The sequence below is a fragment of the Colius striatus genome, chromosome 4 (genome assembly GCF_028858725.1).
Source record: "Colius striatus isolate bColStr4 chromosome 4, bColStr4.1.hap1, whole genome shotgun sequence".
NCBI classification, from domain to species: domain Eukaryota; kingdom Metazoa; phylum Chordata; class Aves; order Coliiformes; family Coliidae; genus Colius; species Colius striatus.
The window spans coordinates 33,269,314-33,288,988 of record NC_084762.1 but is presented as its reverse complement, the minus strand read 5'-3'; the positions used below and the strand labels follow the sequence as shown (position 1 = coordinate 33,288,988).

Below are 19,675 nucleotides of genomic sequence, written 5' to 3'. Positions count from 1 at the left end.
TTGTTTGGAAGAGGGGGGGAAATAATATTCATATATGTAATAATTTTCATATATATATATATATATATGCTGTGTTCTTTGGCAACTACCATTGGCCAGTTTGTGGCAGGATTTAGAAATAGACTTCTGGTCTGATTCACTGTGGCTTTTCTTACACATGTGTTTTCCTACTTCAGTTTTGAAGAATATTTACAATCTAGAAAGCTGATCTGATTATTTCATTTATGGCAGTTAGTCAAATAAACAATACTACTTCAGATTGCAAACCTTGTCCTGCATATGTCTATGGTCCATCATCGTAAAATAAATTAGTACTATACAACAGACTTCACAGGTTACTGAACTGAAGCAGACATGGCAATGCTGAAGAACAACAATTTGTTGAATTTGTAGATGAACACTGTCCTATTTGCAGGCTTTTGCAAAGCTTATTGACTGAAATTTATGTTAAAGACCACAAAACTTTTTCTCTATATGTATTTACCTCCTTATCGTAGGCATTTGCTGGTTGAATTTTAGCTAGAGGTAGATGTAATCCATAAAATAAGAATTGTATTTGTTCTTGTGTTTTTAAAAGAATGGTTTATTCTCTTTAGCATTGTTTGATCTATTTTGTTGGTTTTGTTCTAGAACTGAATTCCTACAAAAAATGTTGGTGCTGCAGATCTGACCTATGATAATACCTGGAAAGAGTATGAATATTTCAGCAAACTGCCTCTTCAGTGGTTCTTCGTTAGCATCTGAAGTGCATGCTGCTGCTGTTAATGGAGATAAGAGTACCCTCCAAAAGCTAATAGCAGGTAAATGTTTTCATTGTAGATACATTTGGATTACTTCAGAACCGAAGCTTTTTGGTTTTGACTTACTGCTTTAATCTCTAAGATATATTTGTATTTCTTGATTACATGTATTTCTAGAATAAATGGAGTCTTGAAAATATGACTGCTTTTTCTTTTTATTACCTGTTGCCTTTGATTGGTACTTTTCTGTGACGTAAAATGGAAAGTCAGTAAGTGATAAAACCAGAAGAGTTATTTGGGACTCCCGTTTCAGAGAATTTGAAATGCTGGAGAAGTGCTTTGGGCTGAAATATTTTGGCTGCAAATCTTTAATGTTGTGGTTGCTTTTGCAGGAAAATTAATAAACTTGTTTTTAGAGATCATTTATTATGTTATTAAGTTAATTAAGTCTTGTCATTATGTCATATTTGGGGATAAAATGAGCCAGCTCTATTTATTACTTTGATTCTGATACACTAACAATATTTTTCAAGACAATTTAAAGGTAAGGAGAGTTTCATCAATAGTCAGGTTTCTTTATGTATCTTCTGCTGACCTGTGTTCTATTTTCTAAGCTGTATAGACAACAGTAAGTGGTTCTTATTTACAAGGTATATCTCATTCTCTCAAAAAATAATTAGAAGTGATTTGATTGAAACATGAGAGAACTGACTTTATAGAATCTCCACTGGTTGAAACAAATATTTTTTGTGGGGCCTTCAGCTTTATTTTGTCATCTGATGGCTCAAACATATATTGTTTGCATTTAATACTATCTTTAACTCTTTAGTAGAACATTTTATAAATAATGAGTGAGCAGCTGATATGGAGATGCTTCTAGAAATCTTTGGGATGCAGCTACAAAGTAGCTTTAAATACCTGAATTTTAAAAAAAACCTTCTGCCTGCATGTGGAGGGGAGAAAATAATGTCCAGGTTTCAAGTCTCAGCTAACAATCAGAAGCAACAACAAAGATGTTTTGTTAACTTCAGTGTGTTTTTGTTCATCCCACAGCCAAATGATGTATTTTGGAAACAAGAAGGACCAAATACTTCTGTATTGCTAGTATGCCTTGTCGAGTATCCCACAAACCAGCTATTAGAACTAGATAAGGGAATCACTGTTCCTTTAATGACTGTGATGCAGGATGAAACTAAAAAAGCTGTGTGTTATTTTTATGTGGAAATCTGCATAATCCTCACAGCCTTTGCTTTAATAGCAGAATTTGATTTTTCTGCTTTGTCAAGTTTTGACAGGAAATGACGCAGACCTTACTTTTGCCAGGATAGGACCAAAAAAAAAAAGTCTTACCTAGAAGAAGAATGCATGAAAGTAATATTTTTAACTGTTTACCAGACACTGTTGGAAGTGTAACTTAGATGCCAGGGATAAAGTGAGCAATTGCTGTTGTTTGCTGAACTTCATGACTGCACTTCACAGCAGCATCTAATTCCAGACAATGTGCACGTATGCTGGATTGCCTAACTGTGGTCTCCTAACACAGCCAAGCTTTGCATCTTGTTTATGTAGCTAGTAGCATATGCAGTAACACAAAATCTTACTTTCTCCCTCTTTTAGTGAGGACTTTTTACCCTGAAATTTATTATTACTTTCCCATCTCAGTTTTCCCTGTTCAATTATTAATATAGAAGGGGTATAGAGGCTGGTCAACGGTGTGTTAGGGCAGCCCCTCTAACCTGTTTGGTGATTATTCCTTTTTGCATCTGTAGCTTGATGGAGGGTGTGTGACTGTACACAAACACATACAATGTATTTGCATATAATTTGTGGGTATGGACATGTATAATCTGCTGCCCAATAGCCTGTGATTTTAAAGGAACAGGTGTTTGAAATAATACAGTATGACCTGTATTCTGTTTTCCCTTTGACATTGTCTGCCAATAAGAGGCATAGAAACATGAAATGTAAGGTAAGTTGAACATTTAGATAGAAAAAGGGATTTCTGGAACAGTGACCTTTCATGTTAAACACTGCTGGTGGAAAATTACAGACTTAATCTAAACAGCCTATGGGTTAAATAGCATAAAGTAGAGTTACATGCCAAGTGCCCTTTGTATAACCGATGCTAAAACAAAAGTGTGCTAATTGTTTGCATTACATGAGTTGCCTAGTGCTGTATCCCATTGTTTTAGAATTGTATAATCTCAAGCTTTGGGGAGTCACTCAGAGTATTTTCTATGTTTTATACAACACTGAACATGTCTTTAATTAGCAGTTCTTCAGTGTTAAAACCTGTCTGTATTATTTCAGTCTTACGCAAAAAGGGACCAAAAATTATTTTGTGTTTGGAATATGATTTTGCATTTAACCCTTTTGTGTAGAGTTTTGGGAAGATGCATCTAATTTTTTTAATTGTTTATAAGAACATAATAATGTTTTTAACAGTCATTATACTGAAGAGTCTGTTCAGTCCAACTCCTCATTCTAAAACCTTTATCACTTATATCTCTGATCTCTAAAACCCAAATCTCTGATATGATATTTCATTGTAAATGTTCGCTATAAATTCCAGGTTGAAAATATGCAGTTGCATGTTTCTATTTGATTCTCCTCTCTGCTTTTGTCTTTCATGTTCTGCAATGTGAGAGGTTAAACTCAAATCAAATACTAAAAAAGGCAAGATTCTTGCAAATAACAAGAGATGGTCTGTCTTTTAATAATTAAGCAGAATTCACATCCTCCGGCTTCCCTTTCTCCTCTTCCAGTTTGAAAAATGCACAGAAATGTTAGTCTGATGTGACTGCTTACATAGATTGTGAGAAAGTGACAACGTATGGATAAGAGTTAGATCTTGGAATCAAGCCATTCAATGCCATGGTGTTCATGACCTCTATTGGCAACAAGATTATGGACTGCTGTGGTGGTTTCATTGCCAGGTTCCCACCAAGTTATTCTGTCACTCCCCCTCCTAAAGTTGACAGGGGAGAAAGAAATACAACAAAGGGCTCCTGAGTCGAGATAAGGGCAGGGAGATTGCTCAGCAATTAGTATCATGGGCAAAACAGACTCAGCTTGGGGAGATATGGTTTGATTTATTAACAAACAATCAAAACAGAGTAGAGAAATGAGAAATAAAAAGTAAATCTTAAAACACCTCCCCACACCCCTTATTTTTTCCTACATCCTTACCTCTTTCCCCTTCTCCTCCTGACAGTGAATTGAGGTTACAGTCAGTTCAGGAGAGATGGACTTTGCTTCTGTTTCCTCTCAGGGGGAGGCCTCCTCACACTTCCCACTTCTACAGTGTGGGAACCATTCTAAGTGTCTTACAAAGTCTTGCAAGCAAACAAAATAATGAGGAGCCTACTACTAACAGTGCAGCAGCTTCACGCAGATTGCTGGCTTTAAGTGTTGTAGGTCTTGCTCATTTTTCACTCAGAATGTATGCAATCATGGAAACTTATCATCAGCTACGTCGCTCTTTGGGAGCTGTAAATGAAAATAGACATTTGTTGCTCTATTTAGTTGGGTTTTACTTGAGCTTTAGGACCTTTTTTCCTAATCTTGACCTTATCCATTTCTTTTAGTCTCTACAATCTATATATCCTCTAAGATAATATGAAAGGGAATTTGGAATTTGAGGGAGAAGAACTAGTTTTGCCCACTACTGTACAGTGACTGCATGTTTGTTTGTAACTGGTTTTGTTTGTGTACTACGTTCTGTTGAATGTAAAAGATCATTTATTGTTAGCTAAAATATTGAAATGTAATGGCTTCAGAACCTGTAGTTATAACTTTTTGAAATGCTTTTTGCTAATGGAAGAAGAGTGATCTTGAAACTGCATCCCGTTTGCAATGGAATTTTGATACTATGACATCAAAATCTACCAAATGTTTTTACATGTCAGGGAAAACAAGAAATTTTGGATTCCTCTGATTAACTTGTATGTTACGTTTTAAATTATTTCCTAATGATCATGGAATTACTTAAATGAGTGACTTTAAAAATAGATATATACTGCTTTTTAATGCACTTAGTAAATATTACAACTTGTCATTTGAAGCAGAAATAAAGAACAGTAGTCTTCAGTAACGAAAACAGGATGACATTTAAAGGAATATTTAAAGCCAATACTTGAGCTTTTTTTCTCAAAATGTATTAATAAAAATTGGAATTTTAAAACAGTATAAAAATATAAATAGCATTAGTAAAAATTACATTACTTATTTTTTCACATAAAAATGTAATTAGATTTAACAAGACATAAATAATAATCCAAAGACATTTCAACTTAAGACAGCTTTTAACTCCTCTGCAAATTGGTTTTTTAAGTCGTAAAAATCACTTTAAAAGATGCTACTATATAATTAAGCTTTTTTGATATCTATTGCTAGATATCTATTGAAGAATAATGGATAAGATTAATCCAGTATTTTACATTCTCCCATTCTATGTAAAGTTCAGACCAGATTCTTAGGCAGCTTTTATGCAAAGCCACACAGGAAAAAAAAAATCACCTGTGTAAATTTACAAAAGGAATTTCCTATTATTTGATTTTTTTTCTTCTGTATAAAAATGTACTTTGGTCATTTATTGGAAAAATCCAAGACTCCTCTTTTTGAGGATAACTTTTGTTATGAGAAGGTTTCTAAAGGAAAAAAATGAGGAAGAACTGACGAGGGTACCCACAGTTTCCAATGGCTTATCTATGAAAGGCGGAATCATAGCTGTTTTGTATCTTCATTTATGCTGTCATGCAGTAAGAAAAGGTAACATCCAATTCAAACCAGCTGAAGTTGCTCAGAAATCCAAACCAAATGTATTTATTTTTCTACATACATGGAAATCTAAAGAAATTTGATAAAAAAACTAAGATTGATGTTTTAAATGAGGTTATTGATCATATGGTGAGAATAATGCCTTCCATTCCACAAGTTTTACCATATAGACAATGGTTTTTTCTGCATACTTTGTATTCTGATATATTGTGGAAGCCATGGAAGAGTGGTGATGCACATTCAGAAACCGAAGTAGAAGTCTTGGATTCAAATGCTATTATCAAATGACTAGATGATCTCTAAAGGTCCCTTCCAACCACTACCATTCTATGATTTGATCAATTTCTATATCAATCAAGCTTAAACACAAAAAACAACCACACTTCATTATTGCATTTATATGTCTAAATCAGAAAATATAGTACTAACGCTCTGGCAGGGGGGTTGGACTAGGTGATCTTTAAAGGTCTCTTCCAACTCGAGATTCTGTGATTCTGTGATTACTGTTCATCTGCCAAGATAGTGTTATGTGTAACACTCTAAGGGAGATCAGAGGATCCTGAGTTGACAGGAAACATTAATAGTAATGGATGCATTAAGAGTGGATGCATCAAGAAGAGTGTGGCCAGCAAGTTGAGGGAGATTCTGCTCCCCCTCTACTCTGCCCTGCTGAGGCCTCATCTGGAGTACTGTGTCCAGTTTTGGGCTCCTCAGCTCTAGAGGGACAGGGAAGTGATGGAGAGAGTCCAGCACAGGGCTACCAAGATGATCAGGGGGCTGGAGCATCTTCCTTTTGAGGAATGACTGTGGGAACCGGGGCTGTTTAGTCTAGAGAAGAGGAGACTGAGGGAAGGATCTCACTAATATTTATAAGTACATAAATGGTGGGTGTCAGGAGGTTGAGGCATCCATTTTTTCTATTGTACCTAGCAACAGGACAAGGAAGTAATGGGATGAAGCTGGAACATAAAAAGTTCCACTTAAACGTAAGAAGAAACTATTTCACTGTGAGGGTGAGGGAGCCCTGGCACAGGCTGCCCAGAGGGGTTGTGGAGTCTCCATCCTTGGAGGTCTTCAAGACCTAACTGGACGTGCTCCTGTACCACTTGATCCAGGTGGACCTGCTTCTGCAGGAGAGTTGGACTAGATGATCTCTAAAGGTCCCTACCATTCTATTATTCTATGATAGTAATGAAGATTCCTTTCATATGTTTTGGGTAAATGGCTATTGAGGATATGATCCAAAAACTAAATAGTTGGAAATCATGAAGAGGCTGGCAACAGAAGTTTTGGTGGATCCAGAACAGAACCAGTGCTTGAGTTGCTCTTGTTCTCTGTGTAGGACGTGAGTCAGTATTACTAAGCGAGGTTTTGTAGCTCTTGACCAGACTATACATGGATAAGCAACAGCAGCCAGCTATAGTTGTGTGCTTTAGAAATGGTGAAGGACATTAAAATAAAAACACTTGCTATGAAGAATCTAAAGATACGTCTAAAGAGTAAAATCCTTGTTTGCAGTGTGAAGTGAATGCAAAAGCACTTAAGAAGAAAAAGTTAGGAAGATCAAAGGGAAGCAATTGTGGCTAAACAGCAGTGTGAGGGTTGATGTTAAAAAGCCAGGTGTTCTTAAAAAATATAACCTATATCTGAAGAGGGTAGAGGGTAGATGCAGGTCAGTAAAAGACCTTTTTTTTTCATTATCGGCATTCACAGAAGAGTTCAGAAAGGTTCCTAAACATTCTTTTACAGAGCAGAAAGAGTTTTCTCTAGGCAAATCACAATTTCTAAGTAAGAGAAGGTGTTACAGAATGAGTCATGAGAACGACATAGTATTCACTCGGCAGTTTTATAGGAACTCGGAAATGATTGCTCTAACTGCTTAACTGTGGGGTTATTTTGTAAGAGGCTTCGTTGGTTGGGAATGAATTTTAATTCATTTTATTCCTCTTGATTCACGTCTGATTGATTGTGCTGAGTGAATCAACAGAAATTATAATTAAGAATACAATTACTGGATATGTAGATAAGTGTAATATGCTAGGGGAGAGTGAAGATTGTGTTTGTAAAGAAGAAGTGTACCTCTGCTGGAGTTCTTTTGAAGCATCAACAATCGTGCAAAAAAGCGAATATTTAAAAATAAAAAGTAGCTTACCTGTTAAAATTCAGTGTTTCTTGAATAACTGTAGACAACATTGCTACGTGGCGACATATTAGAAATACTAAACTTTATACTGATGGATGCATACAAGTTGTTTTGTTTTGGGGGAGGACACGACTGTGTACAGGAATACAATGATTTTATTTTCTTCTCTTTTCAATAGGACAACAGACTTGTGTCTTAGCTTAATTGCGACCTTATTAACCTTATCCACTGAAGAAAACATATAGCTGTTTCCATGTTGTAAGGCACTATGAAGTAAATAATAGTATTGATATAATATTGACATGTTTATGCTTTTAAAATAAATATTACTGTGAGTATGCTTAAAAGCTTATTTTAGTAATATGTTTACAGGTTTCAGAAAGACTATTTGATCTATTTACTGTTGATATTTTTAAAGTAATCTTTAAATATGGTCATATTTAGTAAATAAAGATATCCATCTTTAAAAAATCCTTAAAATGTATCTATTTAAAAATTATTTATGCCACTGCAGAATGTTACTGGTGGTAGGTGTATTTATGGAACTAATGCTTTCTGAATGTAGTTCTTTTCTGTAAACATATTTTGAAATGTCAGGAAAAATAGGGTAAAAATAGTTACTTTGAGTTTATCGTATACTCCATTATTCTGATCACCCCGTTCATTTATATAAGATGCTCTTTTAATTACAAAGTACTACTTTGAGTTAGATACTCATAGAATTAATTGTTTTATGTGGTCTATTTCATTATTTATTTAGGCAACTCGGAGCTGAAAGATAAAGAGGACCAGTTTGGAAGAACTCCACTTATGTACTGTGTATTGGCTGATAGGCTGGACTGTGCAGAAGCGTTGCTGAAGGCTGGAGCCGATGTTAATAGAGCTGATCGTAGCCGAAGAACTGCTCTCCATCTTGCTGCACAAAAGGTGATTAATTACATTACAAGGGTCAACCATTGTAAAAGCATGCTGCATTCATTCGCAACAGATATAAAGGCAGATTTTCTCGGGCCGAGTGAACACGTTGCACCTTTAGATATTTTCATTTTAGAAACAAATAATGCTCTGAATTTTTTAAAAAACTTGCCCATCCCAAAGTAAATATTTGGAGGATTCTTTTTTTTTTGCTTTTACTGAGTGTGTTTGTAGCTGTCCGCAGAGACAATGTAATTCACTGCTGGTTTAAGAACTTGTGTTTTCTAGGAAAAGTAGTCCTTGTCTATTTTGGGATAGCCAGTTCTAAGATAAGGCTAAATTTTGTACGCTCTAATATGCCTTAGGATGTTACCCTTAATTTCAGTGCATATAAGATCATGCACTGTTAATTATTAATACTGTGTCTGAGAATTTCAAGGATATGGAATACCATATGATTTCCAGGACCAGTAGTGAAATGCATTACTGTCTGTTTTTCCTTCAACACTTTCATTCTATAACATTGTCCAGTTACACTGTCCCACTGAAGTGAAGAAGTGGGAAAGGAAGTGTTCAACAATAAAAGAAAACGTAACTTAAAGCGTAGCTTCAGAGCTGCCATAAATTTTGAATGTGTTTAGGGCTGGGGGAAATGTCCACAGTTACAGGTGAATGAGCAAACTTCTGATGGGAGGAGAAGAAAAAGAACAAAAGAAACTAGGGGTTGGCTAGCTAGGCAAGACTTTGGTGTTCCAAAGTCTTTTGCTACTTCTTGCTGTCTCTTGTGAGTGCTTTTGGAACACCTTATTCATCAGATTCCAGCAGAGTGATAGAGTTTATTGCCAGCAGATTTGAGTCTCCTTAGGTTATCATATAGACTTCCTTTACATTAGTATTACAAATGTTCCTCTGAAACAGTCTTGCAGTTGATTGACAAAAATGCTCTGCTGTATTTGCGAGCCACAGAACTGTCTCAAAGGCAGAGAGTTGGTGAGAAGAAACTCTTTTAATGCCAAATAGAAAGAATAATTTAGCCATCCTAGACAGAAGGAAGCTGAATGTCTTCATATGTTTAGATTCAAGATGATGACTGTCCCATTAATAACCTTGGATATCAAAATTAAAATTGGTTTCATTCTCTGCATCCTGCAGTGCTTTCGCTCAGTGTCATCTAAAACTGCAGCCAATATAAGGCCTTCCTTTGTTTTCTCTCCAGCAGGAAGTAACTGTGCTAAGGTGTTGAGAAAAGGTCTTCTCACTTAAGATGAAACTGTTCCCATTTTTGTGTCTGGAAACTTCAGTGGAATGAATGCCTGTTCATATCTTTCAGGACTAGTAAAATAGCTTGTATTTTTTTAAAATCCCTGTTACAGAATGAATATTTAAGAAATGTGTCATAGCCCTGAATTCAGTCTAAATTGTCTGTATTAAGTAAAATGAATTAGAACTCTTAATTGCTTCTCAAGGATGGATTTCTGGTTGGATACGACTTAAATGAAGAGCTGTAAAGTCATGCCGTTAGTAGTTATATAACTAACTTCTGACTATGCCCATGTGATTTAAAAACTGGACTATACTTGGTGATTGTGTATGTGCATACACCGTGTACACACCAGCTCTCTGTTTAATTGTTAACTTCCATCTTTCTGCAAGTTTTCTACTTCCACCTATTGTCTGCAGAATAGCAGATCACGTTTTCTCCTGTCATTGTTTGTTGTTACTGTTGCATTAGAATTTTATTTTATAAGAGCATTTCTTTCAATCCTTCACAATTCTAACAATCGCATCCAGTGTTCAAAATTAGAATTCTCATTTGTTGATGATATAGAATTCTTCCTAAGTTACAGGTATAGATTAGAGCATTACCTATATAGTCATATAAAATATTATCAGATGCGATAGTCTCACTTATTAGTCTAAGGAAGACTATCTAGTCTTCCTTATTCCTTCATCTCTTCCTAATCACGAAATCACAGAACAGGAGGGGATGGAAGGGATATCTAGAGATCATTTAATCCAACCCTCTGCTAAAGCAGTTTTGCCTTGATCAGTTCACACAGGAACATGTCCAGATGGGTTTGAAAACCTCAGAGACTCAACACCCTCCCTGGACAGCCTGTGCCAGGGCTCCCTCACCTGAACAGGAAAGAAGTTTTTCCTCATTTTCAAGTGCAACTTCCCGTGTTCCAACTTGTGCCCGTGACCCCTTGTCCTGTCACTGGACACAGTGGTGGTCACTTTGTTGATGTGTAGTTGATCTCTTCCAAGGTATTCTGGTGCAAACAAGTGCTTTTGCATTTTTTTTTTCTCAAATGTCCTAAAGCCATCTTTCAGAATTATGAGTTGTCAAAATGGCTCTATTTTGCTTTGGTATCAGAATTTCCGCACATAAGTGCTACTCATAGTCTCCGTGAAAAACATTTCAGAGAGCATGGCTAAGCAGAATGACCCATGCGGTTCCATAGTTTCAAAGGTTTCAACATAGGTAAGAAACATCACAACAGTCTTTTGCTTGCTGCTCTCCATTCACCCCCACCCTCCTTAGGATGGTGGAGGCCCCAGCGAAACAGGAGGAAAAAAGATAACCAAGGTGGTTGTAGATCGAGACAAGGGCAGAGAGAGCTCGCTGCCAATTACGGTTCTGGGCAAAACAGACTCCAGTACTCGACTTAGAGAGGAAAGTAAGGAAAGTTTATTCTTATTGCCTACAAGAAACAGAACAGAACAAAAAGGAAAAAGAGAGCAGGATGATGAGAAGATTACAACCAGCACTTTAAGATGTCCCTCTCCAATCCCTCCTTTCTTCCTGGGCCCAGCTCACTGCTCCCGATATCTCTACCTCCTCCTCCCTCAACGGCTCAGAGGGGCAGAGAATGGGGAATGTGGTCATTCTCTCACAGATGGGCTCTGCCACTTCTCTCTCCTCAGAGAAGGATGACTCCTGGCATTCTTCCCCTGCTCCAATATGGGGTCCTTCCCACACGACACAGTCCTTAATGAACTACTCTGGCGTGGGTCCTTCCCCAGAGTTGCAGTTTCTGCAGATACAGATCCCTCACAGGGAACACAGCCATTTTCTGAGCATAATTCTAATGAGCTTCTTTGGCTCCCCACAGTTACAGCTTCTGTGAATATAGGGTTGCTCACATGGGGGACGGCCTCCTCCAGCCATAGTCACTGTCTCTGGCACGGGATCTTTAATGAAATGAGTCTCTGCCGCTGATGCGGGGTCCCTACCAAAATGCAAACAAATCTCAGCTGCTTCTTCTCTGCAGGATACAGGGGAGTCTCTGCTCCAGCACACCTCCTCCTCTAACCTTGGAGTCCGCATGATTGCTTCTCTCTCTGTCCTCACTCCTTGCACCACCACCAGCTGGAGAAGAAGAAGGGACAGAACAAGAAGGAACACAAAGAACCCTCCTCTTCCATCTTTTTCTTAAAAAGTGATCATGGAGGTGACTAATTGGCTCAACCCCAGAAGTGGGTCTGGCTCAGAGCTGGGGAGAGTTTCAGGCAACTTCTTACAGGAACCATCTTTACAGCGCGTTCCCCCTTACAAGAAATGACTGTCATGTCAAACCATAACAGTGATCCAATTATTTCAGTAACCTCTTCTAATGCAGTTTTAATATCCAGGTCATTTTTACCAGTTAAACAAGAAGACTGGCATAACTCAAAATTGCTCTGTCATACTATGTTTCATCCAAATGACTTTTGTCATTGGACCATGTCTGCAAATCAGTAGTTAGTTGGAAAGGTGTATCAGGTTCTTAACACATGGTTCATGTAATGTCTTTCTGTTTCTGACTTCATTAAGGACATTCTGGACTATTTGCAAGAAGTAACAGTTAAGATATTCTCTTGCTTAGTGGTTCATCTAGCCACCTTTCTTTGATAGCAGATGATAGATTTCTTTGATAGCAATGTTCTTACACCTGTCTTTGCAGAAAGTTCCTGAAGTTAATAAGGTACAGTCAGAAACTTCAGCTGTTAATACTACTTGAAATAGTAATTTCATCTGAAAAAAGCTGTGATTATATATTGATATAATCACGTGTGAGTGCTTGCTTAATGATAATAATTATGTCCTTAATGATAAGTTTTTAACTTCATACAATCATAGAATGGTAGGGGTTGGAAGAGACCTTTAGAGATCATCTAGTCCAACACCCCTGCAGAAGCAGGTTCACCTAGATCAGGTCGCATAGGAACATGTCCAGGCGCGTCTTGAACCTCCAAGGAAGGAGACTCCACAACCTCTCTGGGCAGCCTGTTCCACTGCTCTGTCACCCTCACAGTGAAATAGTTTTTTCTTATATTTAAGTGGAACTTTTTGTGTTCCAGCTTCATCCCATTACCCCTTGTCCTGTTGCTAGATACAATAGAAAAAAAAGGAGGTCTCAACCTCCTGATATCCACTATTTAGATATTTGTAAATATTAATGATATCCCCCCTCAGTCTCCTCTTCTCCAGACTAAACAGCCCCAGTTCCCACAGCCTTTCCTCGTATGAAAGATGTTCCAGTCCCCTGATCGTCTTGGTGGCCCTGCGCTGGACTCTCTCCAGCACTTCCCTGTCCCTCTTGAGCTGAGGAGCCCAGAACTGGACACAGAACTACAGATGAGGCCTCACCAGGGCAGAGGAGAGGGGGAGCTGAACCTCCCTTGACCTGCTGGCCACACTCTTCTTGATCCATCCCAGGATGCCACTGGCCTTCTTGGCCACGAGGGCACATTGCTGGCTCATATTTAGTTTATTATCAATCAGGACTCCCAGGTCTCTCTCTGCAGAGCTGCTCTTCAGCAGTTCGACCCCCAGCCTGTACTGGTGTGTGGGGTTGTTCCTTCCCAGATGCAGGACTCTGCACTTGTCCTTGTTGAACCTCATGAGATTCCTCTCTGCCCAACTCTCAAGCCGGTCGAGATCCCGCTGAATGGCAGCACGGCCTTCTGGGGAATCAGCCAGTCCTCCCAGTTTGGTGTCATCAGCCAACTTGCTGAGGGTACACTCTGTCCCCTCATCCAGGTCATTGATGAAAACATTGAACAAGAGTGGCCCCAGAACCGATCGCTGTGGAACTCCGCTGGCCACAGGCCTCCAACTTGATTCTGTGCTGTTGATCACCACCCTCTGGGCTCTGTTGTTCAGCCAGCTCTTGATCCACCTCACTGTCCACTCATCCAAGCCACACTGCCTGAGCTTTCTGATGAGGATGTTGTGGGAGACAGTGTCAAAAGTCTTGCTGAAGTCAAGGTAGATGACATCTGCTGCTCTCCCCTCATCTAGCCAGCCGGTTATGCACTCACAGAAGGATATCAGGTTGGTCAAACAGGATTTCCCCTTGGTGAAGCCATGTTGATTCCCCCTGATAACTATCTTATCCTTCATGTGTTCAGTGATAACATTCAGGATGAGTTGTTCCATCACTTCATTTGGTGATAGACATCCTTTTTATTCCAGCTTTTAAGCTCTGCACATCATTTGGTCTAAAAAAGATTATTTGCACAAATAAGGAGCTAGAACTTTAAACTCATTGCTTAAATGTCACTAATATATATTGTCTTTTGAGACATAGTATTCAAAATATTCTACAATGCATAGTGATACCATGGGATGAGAATATATTCATGTAGCTGTAGAGATTTACATTGCAGACATCTAAATCTGAGCTAGTAATATAGATCACTTCTAAAATTAATGCACTTTAGGGTGCAGTTCATTCACCCTATAGTATAGATGAATACCTTAGGTCACACCGACTAGCCCAGTCATCCTTTTAGACATCTCAGTGATGTAGGTTTTGATGCTGGCAATGTCTACATTGTGACAAATGAATCTCACCCAAGTCATACATTTTTTAACAAGCCATCTTTTTCAAATCTTCACTGACATCAACTTTGGTAGTATCTGTCTTCATCAGCCTTACATTGGAAGCATTTCAGTCTTTCTAGGCAGACGGGCATTAAATGAAGTTACTTGGTTTTTCTTCTTGGGTTTTATTTTGTTCTGCTGTAAAGGTAGAATGATCTGGTGTCTCTCATTAAATGGACAGGTCTCCCAAGAAATTTTGAAAGGGTTCATATGCTTAAAAAGAAAGAAAAGAAAAGAAAAAGAGAGGACCCCAAACTCACCAGAAAATGATACAAATTAATTCAGGAGTGCTCCTGTGAAGATTGCCATAGGAGTTTCATGGGACAGTTGTGACTATATGAACATGGATGTAATTTACTGGGAGCTGAAACAGTGACTGATTACAACAGCAGTAAAACCATAATTTACTGGTGATTTCACACTGAAGAATTGCATTGTTATATGAGTACAGATTGTTTAATTTGGTAGAATTGAGATTATTGGGAAATACACATGCTGTGGAAATAGATATGAGTACTAGGATCATAGTTTAAGTACAGACAGTCATTTTCATTTTTAGGCATTCTGGTAGCAGTTTCCTTCTAGTCTTAAACTACAACTTGCTTAAACATCCACATGTGATACTTATGAATGGAAATGCTTCTACATACCCATACACATACTTGTATATGATTTTTTTCATTTATCTTTTACTAAGTAATTTCAATTTAATATAAGGAAAAAAACAGGTCTGCTTCTTTCAGAAGTTTTCACAGAGGATGCTTGCTTATTAGTGATCTGTTTACTTTGGGAAAATAACCATCTTTATGAAAACCCCAAGCACAGCCTTTTGTGTTGACAGAGATAGAAGAAAAAATTCAATAGTTTTGTTGTTGCATGCTAATTATATGCACTTAAATTAATCTATCAGGATGCTTAAGTGTCAGGAGGATATTAATTTTGTCTTCAAGAAGATTAATACCACTCCAGTGGGAAAATACATCTTTTATTATCTAGAAACAGTAAATATTCTGTAGCTTACGTTAATTCTTTGTGACACAGTTAATGATAAATAACAGTATGTCCGGGATGCAGTTAGGAGTTCTTTGTAAAGTAGGAGGGTATATTTTAATGAGGTTTAATTTAAGAAATATTACAATTAGAGAAAATAGTTGTTTCTGTAAGCTCACCAATAACCATACACGTAGAGAAGGAAGTGAGAAAAGACAGCGTATAGCAAGTGTAAGATATGGCAGAAAATTAGAAACAGAAGGTAGTCTTTAGTTCATTTATTTTATGAAAGCTTATTTCCACATTTTATCTAATGAGTACAGTCAAGATAGTCCAAGAGCCCCAAACCCAGAATGTTATTTCCCCTTTCTTGTCCAACTAAAATATGTTTGCATTAAGCTCCTGAATAAAGCTTGCCTGGGAGCAAACTTATACATTTTTTCCTCACTACCTTTTTCAAGATGTATTTCTTGGAGCTGTGGTCTCAAATCATTATTTGAATTGCACAAAAGAGTACATGCTATTCTAACTTTCTTTCCCAATCTCTATCATGAAAATAAGTAATGATGTTTCCTTTCAGAAACAATGGTGGCCAGTTTGTGTTCTTTTTTCCCTAGGCTGGTAACCTTTTGTGATGTTCCCCCTTCAGTGAGGGCTTTTAATGAGTAATATTAATTCTGTGCATCTAGGTTCTCAAAGTGTGAATGAGCACAATTTGACTAAATGTGAAAAATCTGAACAAAGGTGTGGAAAAGAAATACTGGCCAACCAGCCAGTGATTTTTTTTTTAATGTGCAGAACTGTGGTTTTTCTCTGTGTTCAAGCCACAGACAATAACTATGGTATAAATGTTTTCTTTATTTTCCCAAACAAAGCATTCTCCCTAGTGAATGTAAGCCTAAAGATGCTCAAGGGCAGAAGGCACAGTTCCTCTTACGTGATTTGTGTGTGTTGTATTGCGGATTAGCTGATCTAGCTACCAAAGGGTTGGTCCTGCCCATGTCCTTCCCCTGACCCCTTTTCACAACTGCAGAACTGCTCACCGTTCAGCAAGTCAACAGAAAATGAACTCAACAAAATAACGATTACTTTTCTGCTTGTTTAGCACAAGTCCTCATGCTCCCAAATGTTTTTTGCTATTGGTTGAGCTGCTGACTATCATAGGTCTGTGCTGTAATAGATATTGAAATGGTTAAAAATAACTATATGAAAAGTTTAGGAAGAAAAAACTTACATTGTTACAGATATCTGATTTACAATATAGTATCCCAGGATGTGCTATCACCACTGAAGAAGAATAATAAAACAGCCAGAGACTTTGCAGGGCTGGAACTTCCTAAATGAATTCTGACACAGTGAAAAACACTCTTAAAGTCTTAGATGAGAATTTAGTAGCATTACATTTAAGTTGAGGGAGCCTTTTGAAGGTTTTTTGTGTGATAAATAGCAGCTGTGACTTTCTTTCAGTCTTGTACATCTCTTTAATTCTGCTTCAGATTGTTCTTTAAATTTCATCAGTGCTTCCACCTGCCACTGCATTAACCTGTCATAATTTAGTAATCAGGGAACAAAATATTGAAGTATGAAAAGGTGATCTCGAAATCAAAGTCTCCTCTTAGGAAACTGAGCATTCAAGTATAGCTCCAGAGCATCTTAAATGTCACTGTTTCTCCACTGAAGTGTGCAGGGTGGCTTGGACTGTGATCGTACACAAAAAACCCCTACAAGATAGAAGCATCTTGTGGAGATCTGTGTTAGGTAGGCTCTTTTGCATGTAGCTAGAGAGAGAAATGATTGTTCTGAAAAGGTTGTGGGAAATCAAGCAACGCTAGATATTATGAGATTGGTCTTGTATATTCTTCAACTTCAGAAATTCTATATGTTGATTCATTAATACATCACAGATGTGAAGGAGAGGGAAGGCTTTCAAAGTCAGTTATAGTAAGCATTATAGTTATAGCAAACATTATAGAGCAACATCGCTGAAACAGAATAAAATTTTTGTTGGTGTGGAGAGCTTGTTTTGAGCACTACTTTGCAAGACCAATATGTGATTCTCATATTTTCAGGCAATATATTTTCAGCTTACACACTTTGTCATGCCTTGTAACAATGCAGGAACATGCAGGTTGTTGTTTTCTCATGGAGTGTTAAGTCACTATAGTCGTTTGGTATCCAGCAGTCACGTCTCTACCGCCAAACTGTGGGTTAAAATCCAGCCAGTTATTTTGGCTGTATAAGATAAAACTTTATAAATACTGTTCTAGAAGTCAGATTTCACTTGCATAGCGGATACTAAGGCATCTGAATCTGACTTCTCACTGGTTTTATGTTAGTGTGAAATAGCGTTTTCATACAAGGTGATGCAAAAATTTACAAAGTCATTTTTTTGACTTAAAGTTCAGAACTTCAGACCAGCTAAAGATCAGACTCTCTCTCTACAGACTGCACTGATAAATATGGTATGAATGCCTACAGGCTATGGCCCATGTAAAATTGACTTTTAAATTATTTTAGTAAGTGTTGGTTACTAGACTTACTTACTTTAATAAAACATGCTGGAAAATATTGCTTGCAATTTGTGGCTACCTCCCTGGTTATACCTACTTTCCAGCAATGATTTTGAGCATGAAAGGAATTATAGCATGGCTAAACAAAAAAACATTATCTATTATTATCATTAAGCAGGACTGAATTGTGAAAGAGAACAAAAAAGCTCTCTGAGACACTAAAATGTATTATACTATAAATATCCAACAAGTTTGCTGTATAACCTGCTGTAGACTGGATGCTTTGATCTACTTCCACTTGTAATAACAAAATACTGATTTTCTCTGTTTAGAATAGTAGAAACAAAAGCTAAGGGTGGATAGTGGGTTTAAAGAAAGGATTTGCAGCACGACCACTTGTGATGTATTTGGAGAAATACTGCATAGTGGAGTATATTTGCATGGAAAGAGATGGACCAATATGCACATGAAGGGATCATCCCTAGTTGCCTAGGGCAGTTAAGACTGGCAGCTGTCATTATCACATCCGTATTTTGAAGGATTTCATTTTAATTGTGAAGGTTACAAACTTAATTTAAAAGTAGAACAAGTAATACATCTCAGGTTTTTGTGAAGATGAATGGAGTAACTCTTGCTATGTGCAAAGGATGTTCAGATATGATGCTCAGGGAGGCACATCTGGAACACAACCTGAAAAAACAAAGAAGTATGCAACTTCTGATTCTGACCTGTAGTAGTAGAAATGATCCACACTTATCAAAAAGAATGATCATAAACCAAATATTATTAAAAAGTCTTGCAGGTAAGAACTCAGGAATAATAATGGAGGAGGTGACTCATCAGGTTAATAAGTCTAACATTTTTACAAAGACATTTACAAATTTTACTGATGTGATTAGATATTAAGTATAGTAATGTTTCTTCACTACTCGGCACCAGCAAGTCCTCCAGTATGATGGTGATTTATTAGCCAGCATTGTTAAAGATTCTTTTAAAAAGCACTTAAAAGAATAAAAGGGGAAGAAATCCCAAATGAGAATACTAGGTAAAACCAGACTGGGAGAATTCCTGTATAAACAAAGTATATGTTAAAAAAAATGAGAAAATAAGATAAGATCTGCTAAATAAGAACAGACCATAGCAGTGAATATAAACTAGGAGAAGTAGGTGGTTTATAATATAAACAGTAAGGGAATTTTTTTGTTGCTGGAAAACCTGAACAGCTCCTGAGAACACTGTGGACTGTCTGTCACCAGCATAAATGTCTTTGTGTGAGTAGGAGTTTGGAGTAAGTTTGCTTGGTTCTTTCTGCCTAGTGCAGAGGGTTGGGCCAGGTGTGCCCCAAGCAGCCCTCTTCGGCACAAGTGCTTCTCTGGGGGCTTGGTGCTAGGAGTTCTGAACTAGTCCCATTTGGAAAGGACAGAACGGTATTAAAAACAGATTTTTATCACTGTAAATAAAAATATATCTCCTAAGTGGTACCCTACATTATTTGAAAATTAAAACATTTGTCTCCTCTTTGCAGTGATTTATTATATTTGCAGTATCATTTAGAGCAGTATAATAATTTTAAATTTATTCCTAGAAATATTCCATTTCAACTTTTTAGATTTTTTACAGATTTGCTCAAGTTTTGTGAGATCCATTATACTTAAATGTCCTATAGGTTCAGGTTTTCTTGATGCACTAGTAATCTTAAGGCATCTATTTGCCAAGCTATTCATTT

General features: G+C 37.3%; 1 protein-coding gene across 1 annotated transcript in view; it reads left to right on the top strand.

Annotated features, from left to right (window-relative positions):
* Positions 1–19,675, top strand: part of INVS (inversin) — a 99,107-nt gene that overhangs the window by 5,269 nt on the left and 74,163 nt on the right. The window contains exons 2-3 of the mRNA XM_061994963.1: positions 631–800; positions 8,423–8,589. Of these exons, the coding sequence (XP_061850947.1) occupies positions 674–800; positions 8,423–8,589 (294 nt within the window). The 5' untranslated portion in view covers positions 631–673. The remainder of the gene's footprint in view (positions 1–630; positions 801–8,422; positions 8,590–19,675) is intronic.